General features: G+C 44.1%; 1 protein-coding gene across 1 annotated transcript in view; it reads right to left on the bottom strand.

Annotated features, from left to right (window-relative positions):
- The window catches only part of KIAA1549 (KIAA1549 ortholog), a 144,524-nt gene extending 128,834 nt beyond the window's left edge, over nucleotides 1-15,690 (bottom strand). Inside the window, exons 1-3 of the mRNA XM_046020242.1 lie at nucleotides 15,610-15,690; nucleotides 4,764-5,521; nucleotides 4,315-4,718 (exon numbers count right to left, since the gene is read on the bottom strand). Coding sequence (XP_045876198.1) covers nucleotides 4,315-4,718; nucleotides 4,764-5,521; nucleotides 15,610-15,690 — 1,243 coding nt within the window. The remainder of the gene's footprint in view (nucleotides 1-4,314; nucleotides 4,719-4,763; nucleotides 5,522-15,609) is intronic.
- Between the last annotated feature and the right edge of the window lie 6,327 nt (nucleotides 15,691-22,017).

Genomic DNA, 22,017 nt, shown 5'->3' with positions numbered 1-22,017 from the left:
AAGATTCCCAGGCACCACCACTGAAGACTCTAATATAGGTCAAGGGTGAGCCCCAGAAATCTAACTTCTTAACAAGCACCCCCACATCCCTTAGTGATATTGAAGCAGGAGGGCTGGGGAATCACACTTTTGAAACATTTAAGGTCTTTGTATATAAGATACTAAACCAAAAAGTACAACAAACCTTCACCTCAAAATGGCTAATAATAAGTACATGAAGATACAAATTTAACATGTCGTGAGAATAAATGCAATGAAAAAAGTTACAAAAAGAAAAGCAGAACAGCAGATTTTGCTAATCAAAATTATCAAAACTTCTGAATTTCTAAATTGTCTAAAATTGAAGAGAAAATCCACTGGAAGGGGGAAACGGCAACCAACAGGAGAGAAACGGTTGCTATCCTTAACATAAAAAAAATTTAAATATATACCAACAACATACATGTGAGCAAAAACACAGAGAGAATTCACAGAATACAAATACAAAATAAACCAAAAATAGCCAACCCAAATTAAAAAAAATTTAAGCGGTGGGTTACAAATTTATTCTATGAGAGTTGTTTGTTTGTTTTAAGATTTTATTTATTTGACAGAGATCACAAGTAGGCAGAGAGGCAGGCAGAAAGGGGGGGCGGGGAAGCAGGCTCCCCAATGAGCAGAGAGTCCCACGTGGGGCTCCATTCCAGGACCCCGAGATCAGGACCTGAGCCAAAGGCAGAGGCTTAACCCACTGAGCCACCCAGGCGCCCTTCTATAAGAATTTTAAAAATAATATCCAATGCTGATGATGATGAAGTGAAATAGGCCACTGTGTAAGTTACTAAGGTTTATTTCAGCATCATGGCTGCACAGAACAAGTCAGTTCATTCAACAACCACTCATAGAGCACCTGGTAGGTACCCAACACACTGAACATGCAAAGATTCAGCCTGGTGGGTCTTAGATTTAAATTGCATTCTAATTCCCCTTTTAGAAACATATGCTTAACACACACACACACACACAGAAATACAAAACCTTATCTACACAGCTATTCATCATAGCATTATTTATAACAGCCAAAAAAGCTGGAAATAATAAAAGAATAATTAAGGAAATTATTAGGATGGAACACTGTTTCCAAACAATATTTAATGAATAGGAAAATGCTTAAGTTAAATATTGAGTGAAAAAAGTAATAAATGCAATTGTGCCCATAATTCAACTTAAATGTTAACAAAGAAAAACTATTTACAGTGCTATCTGTGGGTTGCGGGGTTATGGGTACCTGTGTTCTGTATCTTCTAGTAATTTCCAAAATCTCTGCAAAGTTACCAATTTCATAATAACCATAATTTTAAAGAAAGACTTATCCATGCATAAGATGAATAAACAGGGGCGCCTGGGTGGCTCAGTGGGTTAAGCCTCTGCCTTCGGCTCAGGTCATGATCTCAGGGTCCTGGGATTGAGCCCCACATCGGGCTCTCTGCTCAGCAGGGAGCCTGCTTCCTCCTCTCTCTCTGCCTATTTGTAATCTCTGTCAAATAAATAAATAAAATCTTAAAAAAAAAGATGAATAAATGGAGTGCAATTCTTTCTTTTTATATTGTAGATATAGGATCGCCTTAAAAATACAATCAAAAGCAAGTCCAAAGTACTTCACGCTGTTTGCACAATAGTGAACCTTCAAGACCAAATTTATAAATGTTTAAACAAACAAAAAAGGGCACATTCAAGATTCTGAATGAGACAGAAAGAGACAAGAAATCAATAAAACACAGAAATTTAAATAAAGACTGAAATAAGGGGACCCACTGAAAGGTGGACTCCATTTAACAGAAGTTAACAAGGAAAGAGAAGCCTGCCGAAGGAGATCATTTTCCGTCAGCCTTGAAAGGAACTACTGCCTAACCCAGGAAATCCCATACAGGATTAAGACATGCCATTTTCTGAATCAGGCGCTTTAGAAATAGAACCACTACAGCAGGGTTCGGCAAAGCCTCCCCCATCCCCACTCCAATGTGAAAAGGAAACACTCAGGACTGGGAGCCAGAGGGTCCTAGTGGCACAGAGAGGAGACGCGGGCCAACGGAAATGCAACCTCTTCCTAGGACCAACCAGCACGCACCAGTCCACGTCTTCATATCAGGAAGCGACCCTCCACCACTGTGGCTTGTCACAGCCTTCAAGAAGTGGGTCAGGGTCTACCTTTAAGATGTTTCTTCTCGAAGGAACAGTCCATGCACAGATCTGCACCTGCTCTGAGTTTCTGACTGGATCTCTGGGGACAGCCCCAGTGTCCTCTACCTCTTCATCTGCTATTCTATTACCTGGTCTAGAAGTAATTGTACAAACGAGTGAAGCCCAAAACAAATGAGTGAAAAGAAGATGTCTCCACCTCGGTGATGTCAGCTCTAGCACAGAAATACACTGAATTTCGTGTGTCCAGGCTGAATATTTGTATTGGAGGTTGATGGGAAACAGGAACGACTAAGACAAGAAACCTACAGAGGGACAGTGCAAATGTCTCCGCTATATACTTTAAGTTTATCAAAAGAATTACCTATGCTCTCCACAACATCTGTGGTATATTCACATAGGGAAGCTGTGCAGAAGTTAAATGCATAGAGTCTGGAATCAAACTAACCTACACTCCTGAAGTCTTAGTTTCCTCATCTGTAAAATGGGGTTAATCCCGCCCAACTCACAATGGGACTGGATTGTGTCTATAAAATGCAGCATCTGGCACCGAGGAAGCGCTCAGTAAATGGAAATGATTAGCGTCGGGTCCCTTCACAGATGAGTCCATTAGTATCAGATGGGCTTTCTTTGCAGATGAAAGTCAAGGGCACTCTTCATGATTAGCTTTTCTCACAGAAAGCCCTGATTCTCCTCTCCCGGGGACACGCAGGGCTGGAACACACAGAGGGTGGGACTGGGACCTGAGCCGCTGGGTTAGGAAAGTTGTTTGCACTTCGTGTACTGCCTGCAAGAGTCCTGTTTTGTCGCCCCAGCTCTGGCGGGGCTCCCTGAGCCAGGGTTCCACCCAGTCACGGGAAATCTCTGCGGTAGCCTCAGGTGCCTATAAGCCTACAGGTCACAGGGCAGCAGGGGGTAATGGAAAAGCAATGAGTCTACACCAACTAGCCAGTGACCTTGACCAAGCCAATTCTCTATCACTCTCCTCTGTAGTAAGAGGAGAGGTTTCACTCTATGATCCCCAAAGTCCCTTCTTGTGTTTCTATTGTACCATCCCCTGGGGGGCACTGGTTATAATTCCGACAGTGATGTCCCAGGGACACCTTCAAATGTGTTCCATTTCCTTCCAAAGCCACTTGGCAGTCCTTCGGCCCTGCCCCCACGAAGGGAGCGTTTGCAGGAGCTTCCATGGCTCTGTTTGTGTTCACTGTGCAGATGCTCTCCACCCAGAGCTGCTCATTCCACCTCTCCTCCTCAGCCCCAATGTGGTGGAGGACGGGTGCGGGGGCAACCACTGGTTTACCCGGTGTCAGCTCAGAGAAGCTTTCCAGAGCATCCTGTGTGTGTCCTCCGTGTGGACAAGTAAACATTTCAGAGAAGCAGTATGAATTAAATCATTTCAGCAACAAAACCCGCCCACATGCTCCTTCATAAATGATGCCTCTTAATTCCAGGGTGACGAACAGTCAGTAAACTGCACCTATTATAAAACAACCCTTCCTCCTTTCATGCCCCGACACTGAAGAATCACAATATTTTCCCACTCTATTGTACTGATGCCTTTGCAGAAGTAATAGCACTAGCTATTTCCCTGGAAAGATCCATGGCCAGGGCGCTTTCCAAGAGATTTTCTTTGAATGTTCTTTGTGTCCTGGTGCACTGGGGGACACCGCCAGCCTGCCTGCATCTGGGGGACGCCGGGCCGCTCGGAGTAACGCAATACTGTTTTAAAGCCCACACACCCAGGCTACCCCCTTCGCCCCTACAATGAAGTATTCCCGAACATCTGACACGCCACCCTGGCACAGCCGTGAACAAATACAATTCCAGTGCCTGCGTTTTGCAGAGAAAATAAAGGCACATTTGGAGAAGCCACAGCCCGCCTCGGGCTCCGTGGATAACAGGAGAGCTGTGCAGACCTTTAGCAAGACTGGCCGGAATCCGTTCGCTTTCTCGCTGTATTTTCGCCGTGCCTTTTATCGGCTGGGCCCGAGAAGAACGGGAAAGCATCTCGAGAAAGGAGGGCTAGGGAGCCATGGAGAATAAAAGAGGGTGGGCGGCGAAGCAGGATTTTTTTGAAAATAACAGCAATTAAAAAAGGCAGGGTCGCGGCCCGAGGGTCTCGGCGGTGCTTACCTGGGGCGCACGAGGCCGGCCGGGCCAGCAGCAGCAGCCAGAGGCCGGGGAGCAGCAGCCCCGGGCGGCGGCGGAGGCGGCGGGCGCGGCGGGCGGAAGGCCCGCGGCCGCTCGGCCCCGGGACCAGCGCGACCCCGGCGCGGGTCTTCCCCTCCATGGCCGCGCCTCGGCGTCGGCGCCGCGCCCCCCGGCAGTCCCGGCCGGCGCCCCGGCCCGGCCTCGGGGCTCGGCGCTGTCGGGCTCGGGAGGGGCGGCCGCTGCGGCTGCGGCTGGGACGGGGCGCCGCGCACCGGCGCGGAGGGAGGCCGGCGAGGCGGGGGCGGGCCGGGGGCCGGAACCGCGGACAGGGGCCGCCAGCCGCTCGCCGGCCTCGCCGCTCCGCCCCCTTCGGAGCCTCCGAGCGGCTGCTCGGCAACGCGCGGGCCCGGGCGCGGGGAGGCTAGCACCACCTCCCGGCCGGTCCGGCGCTTGTCTGCGGGGCGGCCAGGCGGCGAGCGCGGGGCTCGGGCGCGCCGGGGCTGCGCCGCGCGGGGCCGGTGCCGGGTCTCCCCCAGGACCCGCCTCCCTGGAGGGGGGCGCCGGGGGACGCGGGGGAGGCGCGGGAGGCCTGGGCCGGGCCGGCGGCCGGTGCCGCCCCGCCTCGCACGGAACCCCGGGGCCCGCCGCCCGGGGGGCCCCGCGCGTTCCGCTCCCGGGGGCGCCGGCAGGGAGGGAGGCCCGCGAGGAGGGGTGAGAGCCGGAAAACCTGGGCAGCCCCGAGAGCGGCGGGCCTTACGCTCCTCCTCCCGCGCCTGGCTTCGCTCTGCTCCGTTCCGTGCGGGGCAGCAGGTGTGAGCGGGGCGCCTGCGTTCGGAGGACAGCCTTCGGGGCTGCGGAGGGGACAAAGCGAAGCAAAGGTCGGGCTCCCTTCCCGAGAGCCCGACGTGCGGCCGAGGAGGTGGGAAAAGCGCGCACACAGCTCTACGCATCCTTTCTCCCTCCGGAGCTTCTGCCTCCTGTGTGGGTCGTCACGGAACGACAGGAGGCTCTGGGCCTGGGAGGTCCGCAAACCCCGCACGTAGTAGGTCTTCAGAAGGCGCCTGCTGAACCGAAGCGCCGCAGAGCTGGAGAGAAGCGCGCCCGTCCAGGCCCTTTTAGGGAAAGCAGCTATCTTGGGCAGGGGAGAGAACGTCGGAGGAAAAGCGTTTGGGGAGTCAGAGTTTGGGGACTGAGGAGAAAAGTGGAAAGCCAAGAGGGGAGTTAACATTTGTCAAATAGCCGCTACGTGCCAGGCGTCTAACTCTGAACATACCTGGTGTAAAGGTCTTGGAATGTGAACTTGGCAATTTTGGATCTTTGCATCCTTTTAGAAGGCTTGCACCAGGCAGGGGACTAAAGGTGTGAGTTGGAGACACTGTCTCACTGCCTGGGAAACTGTAGTGGTTAGTGGAAAATGTGACTCATCTCCACTGATAAAAGGATCCCGGTTGCTCTCCAGTCCGGCTCCCCTGCTAGATCCAGCCTGGCGGCTCCAACTCACCTGGACACCCTGCCCCCTGGCGAGATGACTTGAGAATCAGTAGCAGGCCTTCCTCTGAAGAAGACTGAGGCACCCTCCTAGAAGTACTCACCTGTTACTTTCGAGGAAGATAATTAGTAAAGGTGAAAGTTAGCTTTTGTTGACGTTCCTAATTTGTTTTGTACTTCATTACGCCTCCCATCACAAACAGTGCTATATTCGTAACACTGATTACCCACCAGCTTCCAGAGAGTTCTGCAAACCTTGCCTTCAGCCCACAACCTCCAGGTGAGTTCCTCTGGGAAAACACTGCCTATTCAGGCATGTCTGACCCGGGATACCTTGGCCCAAGATCTAGGACCTCTTGTTCAATGCCTTTCTTCCCCCTCTGAACTCACCGTGTAAACACGTCATTTGACTACAAACCACTGCCTTGGGGTGGTTCTTAAATTATCTTGTCCTCGAGTATTAGTTTATCTCTTATAAATGTATCCTTTGCTCTCCAATCAAATTAGTACGAAGTTCCAAGATGATGTTATCCAGCTTAGGGATCCCCATAGCACCGGTAAGCCCTCATTATACATTTGTGGTCTTGAACCAGAGTATCTACCCGCCCAGGGAAGAGATTCAACCTTTCAGATTTGACCCCAGCCTCCAGAGAGCTCCCACCTACACTGGTACTGGGGTGTCAGAGAAAGAAGAAGGCTCCCTCTCCGTTCTCAGCCACTTTAAAGAAAATAAAATGGTTGCCGAGCCATTAAGAAAGGATTGACATCAGTGGGATATAAAAATTGCAACTTAGAGATATTAGAAATGACTCAAGGTCACCAACTCTCTATAGAAAGACCCCTAGGGTCTCCTAGTTTCCAAGCTCTGAAGGCATAAAACTGAATGTTACCTCTGTTAGGATTTCATGCATTCTGCCTGAGTGTCTAAGAAAAAGTCTCCTGGGGCTCTAATCATCCAGCTAGCGGGTTGTGTGACTTGGAAGTCCAAGGCCGACTGGGTGGTACAAGGTAGGGGCACATACATGTGTAAACACACACACCCATACACACTTGTGTCTGAGAAGAGATTAAAACAAGGCCTCGGGGCATTCATACCAAATGAGGCAAAAAATAAATCCAGCAGACTCTTCTGAACGCCATACTATAATGTGTTAGTGCTGGGGGCAGGGGGGGATATAAAAGAAGATTAAAATAGTGATTTTGGATATTATCTCATGCAATTTTCATTGTATAGAGAAAGAAACCAACCAGGCAGGTGAGTTTATTTACCTAGGGCTGACCCTCAACTAGAATCCCCATCTCCTGTTTTCTAGTAAAATACAATCTCTCGGGTGGGGTGAGGGAGAATGAGCCTGGGTCCTCAAAAGTTTTGCTGTCTGATTTGGGAAGGGAGATAGGATCAGTGGCACCCTTACACCTAAGCACAATGGGCCCCACTTTACGGGAGGGTCTCAGAGTGGGCCTCCTCCAACTGCACCTCTCCCCACAGGACTAGGAGTCTGAGAAGCCAAAGGAACACCCCAGCAGGAGCCCACATTCCCCCGTGGCCTGGTACCCAGTCCCCCACAATGCCCTACCAGCTGGCCCCACGCTCACTTTCAGGGCCCCTGTGGCCTCTTCTTCCCAAAGGGTGAGTGGGCCAAGGTATGTCTGGTCCCAAGGCAGCCGTGGGTAGTTGTTTGCCAGGGAGTGAGGGAACTGAGACACGCAGGTAGGATGAGATGAGCCCACGAAGCCCAAGTGAATGAAGCCAAGAACAAGGAGTGGGCAGAGAGGGTGGAACAAGCCCCGTATTCATACTCATATGGCTTGGCTGCCATACTATGCAGATTTCAAGGAGTCTGGGAATTCTGCTTTTGGTTTGTTGTCTTTCTTTTTAAAGATTTTATCTATTTACTTGAGAGAGAAAGCACAGAGGCAGAGGGAGAGGAGACTTCCCACTGAGCAGGGAGCGCGACACAGGGCTTGATCCCAGGACCCTGAGATCACGACCTGAGCCAAAGGCAGCCGCTTAACCCACTGAGCCACCCAGGAGCCCCTCTGCTTTTGAACCTCGCCTGCCAGACCATCTTGAAGGTATGTTCGTCAAGGAAGATGGCGAGCAATATTTAATAGGTTGCTTGCGTGGCATATAAGTTTCTGATATTTCAACGAAATAAGTGTAAACCTCCAGCTGTATTTTTGACCTAGGCCCCTTCGTGCTGAGGAGTAGAATAGAAACAGGAAGGACAGACTGACAACCTGAAAGTTGGAGATGGCCAGAAGGCAGGAGGGAATGGAATGGAGAGCCCTGGACTAGGAATGGGAATAGCTGAGTTCTGAGCTCTGCTCTCTCACATAAAACCTTGTCATCTTGGGGAAAACTTATTCTCAAACCTCAGTCTTTTCTTTTCTGATGATAGGTCTGATTATGCCCACCTTGCCTAAAATACACATGTATCAAATCATCACATTGTATACCCTGAACGTGTACAACGTTTTGTGTCAACTCTACGTCCAAAAAGGCTGGAAAGAAAAGGGAGTAAGAACCATTGAACTAGAGGTTTAAGTCAACATTTTCTGCTAAAAATAAGAAGACAGTCATAGAGAAGAGAGAAGGTAGGAGCTGGGGTAGAACAAGGACTCAAATATCTGGGTAAAGGGTCTGGACATGATTTTCTAGGCAGTGGGGTATCGTTAATAATTTTTGTGAGATATTATTAGAACCAGGCACAAGAAGGATTACTCTATTAACATTATATAAGATGATTCGGAGAGAGAAAGGACTGCGAGTGGAGAGACCAATTAGGACAAGATCTTAACTGTGCATGCCTGAAGTATCAGGATCATAACATTTTTCACCATCAAATAGACAGAACTTTTAAAAAATTGATTATATCCATTTATGCCATAGCGTGGGGAAATAGGCACTCTTGGATTCTACTCGTGGAGGTATAAATTGGTAGAGCCATTTTGGAGGACAATTTGGCCTAATCTATCCAAATTTAAAATCAGCTCACCATCTGGTATAGAAAATTCTATATATAGATATGCTTTTGCATGTCTCTCTCTCTGTCTTTCTTTCTTTCTTCCTTGGTGTTTTGTTTTTTATTGTGTTGTTCTTTAGTTAGGCTTACTTCAGACAGGTAAATTCAGTCCAGTAATTCCATCAGATAAAATTCATTGTTTTTAAAATATACACTTTAATGGGTTTGGGAAAATGTATGAAAAATCCTATAGCCACCACCATGTTCAAGATAGAGAATGTTTCCATCACCTTCAAAAGTTCCTTTATGCCAGCTGGCAGTTTACCCCCTGCCTCTACCCCAGTCCCTGATAACCACTGATCTAATTTCTGTCTCTACAGCTTTGCCTTTCCCAGAATATCCCATAAATGGAATGATACAGTATGTAGCCTTTTGTGTCCACTTTCTTTTACCTACCGTGTCTCTAAGATTCATCTACCTTGTTACATGTATCCATAATTTGTTCCTTTCTACTGCTAACTAGCATTCCATTTAATGGATGTACCACAATTTGTTTGGATAAATTCACCAGCTCATGGACATGTTGGCTGATTTCAGTTTATTGTTTTGGGGGGTTGTTTTGCTTGTTGGGGGCTATCATGAATTCAGCTTCTATAAATGTTTGCTTCTGTGTGAATATATGTTTTCATTTTTCTTGGGTAAATATCTAGGAATTAAACTCCAAAATTATGTAACAATTATATATTTGACTGTATAAGAAACTGCCCAGTTGTCTTCCAAATATTACATGTGATGTAATACTTCACATTCTCACCAGCAATGTTTAAGCGTTCCAGTTGCTCCACGTAATTGTCAGCACTTGCTTTTGTCAGTTTAATTTGAACAGTTCTAGTAGGTGTGCAGGGCTATCTCCTTGTGGTCTTATTTTGCATTTTCCTAATGACTAATAACATTGAGCATCTTTTCATGTGCTTATTTACCATTGATATTTCTTTTTTGATGAAGTGTCTCTTCAAATCTTTTACTCATTTTATAATTGGATCGTTTGTCTCCTTAGTATGAAGTTGTAAGCATCATTAAAAATCCTGAATACCAAATCCTTTTGAAAATAAGTATTTTGAAAATAATTTCTCATATTCTGTGATTTGTCTTTTCATTCTCTTGATGGTATCCAAAAAAAAAAAAAAACAACCAGAAGTTTTTAAATTTGATGAAACCCAATTTTTATTTTTTCCTTCTTTATTTTTTTGACTCATGCTTTTTTGAGTCCTACATAAGAAATTTTTACCTAACCCAAGGTCACAGATATTTTCTTCTATGTTTCCCCCTAGAAATGTAATTTTTAGCTCTTATGTTTAGCTCTATGGTCCATCTGAGTCAAATTTTATATTTTTGTAAGATAAGGGTTGCAGTTAATTTTTTTTTGTATATGTCAGTTGTTACAATACCACTGGTTGAAAAGACTCCTTTCTCCACTGAACTGACTTTATACTTTCTCAAAATTAATTGCTATGTTTGTGTGGGTCTATTTCTGGACTTCCTACTCTGTTCCATGGAAGATCTATGTATTACATGTGAGAGAAAGCAAGACATTGTATTGTGTAATCCCATGAATGAGAAAAAATGTGATTATAAATCCACTGCTTTAAAAAAGTGTAAGTGTATCACTGGGTGAAGAAACAGAATTTGGAGAGGGGTTGGGGAGCAAATACATGAAAGGGAATGCTCACTTTTTTTTTCCTTTTTAAGATTTTATTTATTTATTTGACAGACAGAGATCACAAGTAGGCAGAGAGGCAGGCAGAGAGAGAGGGTAAGCAGGCTCCCTGCTGAGTAGAGAGCCCGATGCTGGGCTCGATCCCAGAACCCTGGGATCATGACTTGAGCCGAAGGCAGAGGCTTTACCCACTGAGCCACCCAGGCACCCTGGGAATGTTCACTTTTATGAAGAGAATCACTTGCTTTTTACTCTCTATATTAATCCATCTGATAATAGTAATATTATATCATTTGCATTTTTAACACAAGCGTGTACTACTTTTGTATTTAAAATTTTTTGAGAGAGAGAGAAAGAGCACAAACAAGCATGGAGCAGGGCAGGGACAGAGGGAGAGGGAGAGAGAGAATCTTAAGCAGGCTCCACACTCAGCACAGAGCCCCACACAGGGCTTGATCTCATGACCCTGAGGTCACGACCTGAGTGGAAACCAAGAGTCAGATGCTTAACTGACTGTGCCACCCAGGCACACCATGTATTTAAATTTTTTTAATAAAAACTTTGTGGGTTGGAATGGAAATTAGAAAATAGATGAGACATATTCTGGATCTTAAATCAACTGATAAATACGAGGGGAGGAAAGAATAAAGTGTTGACTATTCAGAGGCTCTGAGGTCATTGCTTCTCCGCCTTTTGGCGAAGATCAAGTGCAGAGAGTCTGAGGCCGTATATGTTAGGATAGACAAAGGCAAGTCAGTTGGAGGGTCCAGGTTAAGGGGAAAGATACTTGAGGGCAGAGTGGTTGGCTGTGGGAGCCTGGCCAGCACCCAGGGAGCAACGTTAACAGAGAGTGCGGTGACGGTAAGAGCATCAGCTTGGGAAATAAGGCAGGTGGGGCTCAAAACACAGACACAAAAATCATTTGCTGAAAGCTGTTCACTGCAGATGTGAGGGTAAATGACTGTGTCTGGGAAGGTAGGAGAGAAGAAAAGAAGAGGCCTGAGGACAGGCCCTCACGAAAGAATTTCATCCCGGAAAAGCTGAAAGGGAGTAGAAAAAGGCAGAGAGACTTTGAGGGAATGCTGAGGAGAACAAGGGAAATGTAGTGTCTTCAAAGGCCTGGAGGGAAGCTTCCAAAGGGAATGGTCGCGGTCAGGGCTGACAAGGACTGAGAAAATCTCTTTGGACTTGATGACTGGTCATTAAAAAGAGACTTTCCATGAAATGGCGAGGCTGGGGGCCAAACAAAGGAAAAGAAAGAGCTGCTTGTGAAATAATGGCTCCCAAAGAGAATGGTACACAGTAGGCTTGAGACATATTCTAGGACAGAGAAGACTAAGCATCCCTGCCAAGAGAAGAGAAAATGCCTGAAGACAGTGAGAGGACAAAGTGCAAGAGAAGGTTCATTGAGTCCATTCTCAGAGCTTAGAGGAGACGGACTCAAGAGCAACATGTACGTCTTTTGAAAAGACAGGGCCAGTGACCCTGTGTCCAGTATGAGAAGAGCGGCTTGATCGAATCATATTACAGTAAGGAGGGAATGTGTGCTTCTGTTACAATGACTGTGAAGACACGCAGGGCGTGTTTGGGTTATAACGTTAAATGGGACCAAAACGAAATATAAAATGGTTTGTGTGTTAATATAAAACAATGTGCATGACTAGAAAGAAATTGTGCAACATTTGAGATGGTGGCAGTAACGTTAGGGATTATGAGCATGTTACCCTTTGATGTTGTTGATGGATGTGTCTTTTCCATAAAAAGTGTTTGGAATGTCTTTTTCCAAGAGAAGATGATACTGGGTCAAGATGGAGGTTTTAGGTGGTCTCCAAAGCGAATTCTCGTTCTTCCAGCACCGGACGTCTCAGTGTTAGATGACAGGATTTGGACTTGGAAGTGTGAAAACCCAAAAAAGGAAAAGATCAGCATTAACTACAGTAGGTAGGGAAGATTTCACAGACGGGGTGAGGCTTAGTTGGGTCTTGAGCAATGGGAATGAGGGGTAATGTCTGTTAAAGAGAGAGAGAAGAAGAAGAAGAAGGAGAAGGAGAAGGAGGAGACGGAGACGAAGAAGAAGAAGAAGAGGGTATTGCAGAGAAAAGAGAAGTAGAAAGGCAAGACTAGAGGGTAGGAATGAAGAGAATGTGGGCAGCGACCACTTGCCTCTCTGGAAGAAAAGCCATTAAGAAGGAATTTGGGGACAAAAGAGCAAATCCATAGAACATGGCGAGATTGTAGCAAGCAAAGAATTCAGGTCTGCCATGGTCTAAATAAGGTTTCCCCCATTATTTGAAAGTAGGCACAGCTATGAAACTTTTCTCTGATGGAAATGGCACAAAGTGGAGAGTAAACCCCACTTTCAGAAAGTTTGAAAGACGTACATTAATACAGTAACAACTATTTTCATGAAAGCGAAAATCTTCTTTGGATTTCTTTCCATTAGCAAAAACAGGTGCTAATACAAGTCTTTGGTAAAAAACCAATTGGCGGGGCGCCTGGGTGGCTCAGTGGATTAAGCCGCTGCCTTCGGCTCAGGTCATGATCTCAGGGTCCTGGGATCGAGCCCCGCATCGGGCTCTCTGCTCCGCAGGGAGCCTGCTTCCTCCTCTCTCTCTGCCTGCCTCTCTGCCTACTTGTGATCTCTCTCTCTGTCAATTAAATAAATAAAATCTTAAAAAAAAAAAAAACAAAAACAAAAACCAATTGGCCTAACATGAACCTTCAGAAAGTGTAGGGTACCTGTCATTACTTAATTTACCTACAGAGGAACTCCTGCCTATCAAAAGGGAAGCCAGCGGGCGGGGTTTGGGGGCAAGCAAGTGACATTGTCAAGCACTGATCACCACAGATACAATGTGTTTTCTTTATTATTATTTTTCTTTGTGATCTCTCTCAAAGGAGAGGGAGAGGAAGAGAGAATCTCAAGCAGACTCCCCACTGAGCATAGAGCCCAATGTGGGGCTTGACGCGGGGCTTAATCCCATGACCCTGAGATCAAAATCAACTGTTAGATGCTTAACCGACTGAGCCACCCAGGTACCCCCACAAGCACAATGTTTAAAACCAGGATCTTGTCTTGGAAACGGGATGAACATGTCTGTCCTTGCACAATTCAGTGGTAAGAGAATGTTCCTAAGGCACAGTCCCAGACTTGCCTCCGTCCATTGCAATTTGCCTCACCTCCTTTCCCCCAACTCCTTCCCCCGAACACACGACTGCCACAGATCCACTGGCTCAGTCCTCTGCCCACACTCTCCATGGTCATTTCCCACTATAGCCCCAGACCCAGCAGCTCTCCTGAGGCATGCCAAAAATCCACATTGGAATCACGGCAACAGTTGGCGAAAGCTGTTTTTAGAATCACCCTCATTCTCTGGCATTCTACTAACTCCAACTCACATATGACTATGTTCTAAAACTCATCAACTCTGGCTCAAATTCAGAAGGAGAATAATGATTGTAGTCTAGCTCAGTGTCTTTTTCTCCCATCTTGTCATAAGTTCTGATCAACTCCATGAATCAATAAAGCCAAACCCACACTATCTAGGTACCTGTCTTGATCACCCTGATCCTCTAGAAAACTCCTTCTTCACTCAAAACCCTCAGTGGACACCCTTCCTGGGAGAGATCTCTGCTTTTGAGCCTTTTAGAATTGTGGGCAGAGCATCACTCCTCCAGGAAGCCTTCCGTGGTCTCCCAGAGGTGATCTGCCCTCCCTCTGTGCTGCCCTAAGTCCCTGGGATGCATTTGTCACAGCACTGAGCACACACAATAAAACTTCACGTGTCTCTAAGTTCTTCAAGAGCAGAGACCTTCTTGTTTTCATCTCTATTCCCCAGTGTCTGGTGCAGCGCTTGGCAGATTACAGGGCTCAAGTAATGCTTGTTGAATAAGTAAGCAGAAATACAAAAAATATGCTCCAAGCCAGACTCCTCCCTCACCTTATCCCTCCCTTCTCCCTGATGAACAATTAACCTAATTAGCTAATTAGGTTAACTTAGCAACTTAGCCTAAGGGGAGCATAAGTTTGCCCACAGTTCTTCCGTGCCAGGCCCAGGAGGGAGGCGCTGTGTGGGATCTACCTCTCTACCCTCACGCTGACAGGGGACAGACTTCAAAGTCTGTCCAGAAATGCCAGATATCCCCATGATCCGTGATGAAACACCAATGGAGAGCACATGGAAAACGGAAAAGGTCACTTCTGATATGACATTACCTGGGTCTTACACAGAGTTCGTAAGCTACAGTAATTGGCGCCAGCAAACATTTACTAAATGTAGTGAACTAAGACTCTTCCCCAAAGTAGAGGAAAAACACAGTCTCTGCCCTTTAGGAAATGACAATCTCCAAACAATAAAATATGCTCACAAAATTTGAATTTCATAGGCTCTGGATGAAAATTTTGAGAAGCTGGATAAAATTATCTGCCTATAAACAACTCTGGGTTGGGTGCCTGGGTGGCTCAGTGGGTTAAGCCTCTGCCTTTGGCTCAGGTCCTGATCTCAGGGTCCTGGGATTGAGCCCAGCAGGGAGCTCAACAGGGAGCCTGCTTCTCCCTCTCTTCCTGCCTCTCTGCCTACTTGTGATCTCTGTCTGTCAAATAAATAAATAAAATCTTTAATAAAAAAGAAATAACTGTGGCCTTTAAAAGGGCAAGTTACGAAGTTTCTGGACCAGTGCTGTCCAGAAGATGGAACTTTCTGCAACAGTGGAGAGGCTCCATACGTCTGTGCCATCCACGAAGTAGCCACTGGCCACAAATGGCTATCGAGCTCTTCAAGCATGGCTAATGCAACCGAGAAGTGGAATTTTTAACATTTTTTAAAAATTTTAATTAATTTAAAGTTAATTGTCCACCTGTGACTACTGGCCACCATACGGGACAGCACAGCTCTGGACCACGGGGAGGAAAGTGTGATGGCTCCCAGGTGGTAAAGTAAATGTAGAAACTGCCAATTTGTAGCATGGTATGCAGATCTGATCACAAATCCTGAATGTGGCATGACTCTGTGACAAACACCACTTTCTCTACCAGAGGTGCCTCATCTGTAAAATGGGAGTCATCTTAAGTACTTCGTACCACCCTCAGCATGGTGTCCCTCTAACCTTCTGAGCATCAACTTGAACTTCAAGGTTTGGGTGTGATGGGCTGCTTGCCTGACACTCAGCATCGAACGCAGCCCCCATCACCCCTGACCACGGGTGTCTGAGGAACTCTCATGTGCCGTACAGAGAAGCCACCAGGTGAATAGGACATAAGAGGTCTGCAGATAAACCATCTCTAGGGAAAACAAACACTCCATAAATATAAAAGCAAAACACTGAAAGCTCCCCATCACGCTTCAAATAAAACCCACTGCTCAGCGCACCCTGCAAAGGTTCTCGGACTCCTGCAGGTAAGTCGAGGCACTGGGACCATCCTTCCAGTGACTGCACCTGCTCCTCTTCCTGAGCCCCTCATCCTTCACACATCTGTGATCTGAGGGGGCTCCTCCCCTTACCAGCCCTCCCTGACTGCTCCACTCCCACCTAGAAAGTCCTTTCTGTTGGCTTCTTACTCCTTGGCACTTACTACTTGAAATTGCATATTTCATTCTGCGTTTGGTTTCACATCTATTTTGCCACTAAACCAGAATCCCCATGATGGCAGACACTATTCTGGTTTAGAGAGGAGTTTTTACACAATGATTGATCGCTCAGGCTCTCGGGCCAGTACTATCTGGATTTGTGTTACAGCTCCACAACTTATTAGCTATGACATACTAGCCCCTTTGTGCCTCAGTGTCCGCATCTGTAAAATGGAACAATAACAGTAACTACCTCATGAAGCTGTATGAAGATTAAATGAGTTGGTATACATAAAACACTTAGAAAAGAGCCTCGCATGTCGCAAGCTCTCCATCAGTGTTAGCTGTCAGGATCCTTTGCCACTGCTTGGTTCATACCAGGTACGGTGCCGGCACAAGGCAGGGTCTCAGTAAATATTTACTGAATGAATGATGGAATTCCCATCAGGCGACTACAGTAAGGTTTTGATCGTTTTCTTTCCAACCATTTTTTTTGCCATCTTGAAGCAATGACAATAATCTCTAAAAGCATGTGAAATAATTATAATAGAGGCCAATTGCTAGTTAACGTGATTTTTCTTTTTTTTAAAGACATAGAACACCAAGTGAATTAAGTTATCTACCTGCTTCTAGCTTCTGAGAGTCTTTTAAGTATTATACAATGACTCTGCAATATCTACAAAGTAATTTTCTGATGTTCATTATTCATTCTGTTGACATGATGAATATATTCGGAGTTCTGTGATCTGCCAGTCTTATATTTTTGGAGATAAGTTCTACTAAGCCGTGATGTAGTTTGGAACACTGGGTTTAGATGAAGACAGACCTGACTTTATTTACTTTTTTTTTCAGACCTGACTGTAAATACTGGTTTACCCCTTAATAACCTTGTAACTTTGGTTGTGACTTTTCTGAGCTTTGGTTTCGTCACCTAAAAATGGAAATGTTAGTAGAATTCCTACTTCATAGTGTTGTATGAAATTAAGTTAAAAAATTAGGTAAGTCACTCAGTAGTATAATCGGCACTAATCGTATACCATGATAATGATTATTGTTCAATTTTTCATTGGAATTTTATTTAAGAATTTTGTAACTATATTCAAAACCGAAATTGGTTTCTAATGGAATTTTTAAGGAATTTTCCTCGTCAGTGTTAAGAATAGCACCTACTTAACTCACAGAATTAATATGGGATCGTGCCATAGCTCTCACTTTTCTAAAAAGAACTTTAATTTTTTATTACACATTGTAGAAAAGGTAGGATATACAGAGAATCAAAGTTATAAATATTAAAATTATCTGTAATCTCACTTGCCCAAAAGAGACACTGTTAGCATTAGACTATATGCTCTTCCAGGCATTTTTTTTTAAATATTTATTTGTCAGAGAGAGTGAGAGAGAGCACAAGCTGGGTGAGTGGCAGGCAGAGGGAGAAGCAGGCTGAGCAAGGAGCCTGATGTGGGACTCAATCCCAGGACTCTAGAATCATGACCTGAGTTGAAGGCAGAATCTTAACCAACTGAGCCACCCAGGCGCCCCTCTTCCAGGCACTTTAAATGCATAAATGTGTACACACACATACCTACATATAATGCTGATAAAAAGTTGGGATGCCAAAACAATAAACACTGTTATGCTGTAAATAAACAAATAAAAATAAATATTAAAAAAAAAAAGTTGGGATCAGACTGTACATAAAATTGTGTTGCACTCAACAATACATTATGAACATCTCTTCACCTTAATAAATAATACTCTCAAAACATCATTTTTAATGGTGGCACTGTATTCCAAGATCAAACCCTATCACAAATTGTTCAGCAAATTCCTATATACCCTGCGGTTCATCATCTACCCTTCTCCACCATGCTGTTTGCTTCAAGAAGCTGACCTTTGCAAGACTGCCTCGTTGGGCTCCTTCCCTCTCTGGCTTCCAGTGCCTTTGGCCAATATGGAAGGGGGCTCGTGGGGAACACCAGCAAGAAATCTGATAATAGAAAAAAAGTGAGGCAAGGGTATGTATTCCCCCAGCCCCCACCCTGAAAAGACTACTTGTTGGCTGTGTCCTCCAACATGAGACCTTGAATGCCTCTGGTGGGATGTTCTCTCATATAGTTACTTTCCCCGGGTTCCTGTAATCCTCCCCCCGACCTTATGCCTTCATGCTTATCATGGAACGGTGTCCCCATCACTGCTAGCCTGGGTTACACCCCCAACCTTCGTCGGCTTCCCTTAACCCTGCCCATCTCTTCAAAGATAGTCCTTCATTAAATTCCCTCCATTTATCCTGTTTAAGTGTTTCTTAACATCTGTTTCTTGCCAGGACCTAGCCAATAGATACAATTTTGTAAGTAAATTCCTCTAAACATCTTTTATTATTATATGATAAATTTCTCAAACTGAAAGTATTTGATTAAAAAGCATGTATATTTTTAAGACCTTTCACAATATTGCCAACCTGTCGTCCAAGAGACCAATCCTCCAGCAGTGCACGAGAGCATCTGCCCTCAGGCCCCGGATCCAGCTGGATGTTGTAACTTCACACCATCTTTTGCTGCGTTCGTAAGCACTGCTATATTACAGAGGTCATGTCATCTATGAAATTCCGTGTTGGGAGCCGATTACGCAGTAATCATCGCAGTCTGTTTGTTTTAGTTATTCTTGCATAACTTCCTTGGTGTTTTCTTCTGCTAATAACTTTTACAAATTAACACGTTAATCAATATCTGGCTTTTGAGAATCCATTAAAAATATACCTGACATCATCTATTCGTAAGGGGACCATCTCTCCCCCAGGCTCTGTCAAAGCATGTCTGTGCCTCACCTTTCTGTACAGAACCTTGTCACTTCTTGGATTTCAGTGAACTGGACTTATGGCCAGTCTCTTTTGGGCTCGAGAAAAGTTACAGTATTATAGGTTATCTGGTTTTTCTTGTGATTTTCTACATCCTGAGCTGAAGTCTAACTCCTCAATTGATTTTTTTAGAAATGTAACTAAATCAAGACTATTTTTGTAAAGGACATAAAACCATATGTCCAATACCACATTCGACGTGCGTGTTCTTGCTAATGGAAGGAATTGAATCCTGTCTTTCACACGGTACATGGAAAACTGCTTCTGTATAAATACTGAAGAATAATATCAATTGTTTAATGGTGCAAAAAATATTCCCCTGCTCCTGTGTGTACTTGCAGCAAATACTATACAATTTGTGGGTATCCCCAGAGCTACTGATTAGGAGACAAAGAGGAGGGAAAATGCACGCTGGAAACCACTGGGAAGGATACTTCATTTTGTAAGAATCTATTGTGTCCACACTCTCCAAAAGATAGGCCTTGACAAGTTAATTTTTTTTTGCTTACCCACTTGTTTCCACCACAGAAACCCTCCACGAAGTCTAAACTGTATCTGTTTCCAGCGATGACAGTGTTTCAAACCACAGACCTGCACAGGGTTCAGAAGCAATCACATTTTACGTGCTGAGGATACAGGATAAGAGAGGCGGAGAAGCATTTCCCTGAGGTCTGACTGGTGTAAATCACGAGCAGAGAAAACCTTTTAAAGCAGAGGCCCAAGTCAGAGTCCCTTCTTGCGTAGGTCAAGGCAGTACTGATTTAACTCACCTCTGTTCTGATGACTAAACAAGGTAGTGTGTCTAAAGAACTCAGAACAATACTACACAATGGTATTATAGGGAATTACTACTACTTTATGAATACATTCCTGTATTCTCCCAAATTTCCACAATGATATCTTATTTTATTTAAAAAAAAAATCTTTTGGAAAAATTATTCCTAAATAAGATTAGAGAAATTCAAGGATATAGTAATAAATTTCTTTAAAGATTTTATTTGTTTGAGAGAGAAAGAGTGTACAAGCAGGGGAAGGGGCAGAGGGAAAGGGAGAAGCAGGCTCCCCGCTGAGCAAGGACCAACACCCCCCCCCGCAATGTGGGGCTCGATCCCAGGACCCTGAGATCATGACCTGTGCCTAAGGCAGAAGCTTAACTGACGGAGCCACCCAGGTGCTCCAAGTAATACATTACTTTAAAAATAAAAAGGAGGGGCACCTGGGTGGCTCTGTGGGTTAAGCCGCTGCCTTCGGCTCAGGTCATGATCTCGGGGTCCGGGATCGAGTCCCGCATCGGGCTCTCTGCTCAGCAGGGAGCCTGCTTCCCTCTCTCTCTCTCTCTCTCTCTCTCTCTACCTGCCTATCTACTTGTGATCTCTCTCTGTCAAATAAATAAATAAAATCTTTTAAAAAAAAAATAAAAAAAATAAAAATAAAAAGGAATATAAGGTGATGGACATGTTAACTAAACTTACTGTGGGAATCATTTCCCATGATATACAGGTAGGTATCAAATCATCACCTTATCGACCTTAAACCAATACAATGTTATATGTCAAATAATACCTCCATAAAGCTGGGGAAAAAAATGTAAAATAATAATGACATTATAATCAATTTGCAAAACTCAGAACAGGATTTAGAATAAAATGTATACTTTGAGCATATAGCAATACAAATAAAAAGGAAATTACTACATACACATATAAAATATAAATGAATTTTATTTATGAATGTATTGATGCATATAATTGTAAAAAAAATTACCAAAAAAGGGAAAAGCAATACATTGAAAGAGTATATGCCATAGTCAAGTAGAGTTCCTCAGAATTTAAAATGTTTTAATATAGTAAAACTAGTAATATAATCACATTAGGTGATTTAAGTGATAAAAATTACATGATTATGCAAAAGATACCATTGTTACTAAAAGCTTCTAACAAACAATAAATGTAATTTCCCTTATTAAGTAGAGAACATTTGTTTAAAATGAACAATTAACTTCATATTTAATGAAGAAGTATCAAAAAATATCTTTTCACCACAATTTTATCTAACACAAGACAAAATAGAAATACATAAGAAAAGCCAAATCTTTTTGCAGCTATGATTTTATATTTAGAAGAAACACAGAGGCCATCTAACACTGTTAGGACAAAGATAATTCAACAAAAGACAAATATTTTAAAAATCAATAGAATTCTAAAGACAGAGATTCCCATACAGAGAAGCAATACAGATGTATGTAGCCAAGAAAAAAATCAATGTAATAAGGGACATAGAAGGCTAGACAAAAATAAGAACAAATTATAATGAAAGAAATCAAGGAACCCATCAGCAATGAAGAGACTTAATTCCTTGATGGGAAGATTAGTATCATGAGCATAAGTCTTAAACAGTTAATTTTAGACCTAGATGATTCAAACTGAAGTACCAAAAAGATGTTTACTTGAAATAACACATTCCTTAGGGGAAAAAGACTTTTTGAAAATGGAAAATATCAATGTGGGGAGAAGAAAGAACCATGAAGACCAATATGATACTGATTCCATGGATTCACAAAGTTTGATTCGTTATATGCCCAAAAAAATTCTTTTTGGAGACTTGTGCAAAAAGAAGAAATAATGGTTTTGTTTTTGCTCAAAGCTAGGGAACAGAAGCAGAAAGCATGTCAGAGTAAGTGTTATGCTAGAACATTGAGAACACTAAGAGAACCACCCTTCCTGGGGTCAGAAAAGACTAACCTAGCATTTTCAAAGAATCTGATTTTGCCAGGTTTTGAGGAAGGAAGAGGGAAGGAGTGGCACTTAATGGGAACATCATTTACAAGCACAGAGAGTCATACAATAAAATGGCACATTCCAAAAACTGCAAATAGGTCAGCACACACAATATTGGTCTGCATTTTTTAAAAGTCAGTCAAACGCCAGTATTTAAAAATCTGAAAATTTATCATAAAATCTGGATCTGGCTTCTTTCGACTAACTAGGAAACACGACAAAAATGGGCCCACATCCCTACATGGGCACAAGAGGCAGGGGCCCCACTCAGATGGGACAAATTGTTATGACACTTCTCTTTTCCCCCATTTCTTCT

This window comes from Meles meles, chromosome 10 (assembly GCF_922984935.1).
Source record: "Meles meles chromosome 10, mMelMel3.1 paternal haplotype, whole genome shotgun sequence".
Classification (NCBI taxonomy): domain Eukaryota; kingdom Metazoa; phylum Chordata; class Mammalia; order Carnivora; family Mustelidae; genus Meles; species Meles meles.
Note: the sequence above shows the minus strand (reverse complement) of the source record. Positions and strands in the feature narration are given on the sequence as shown.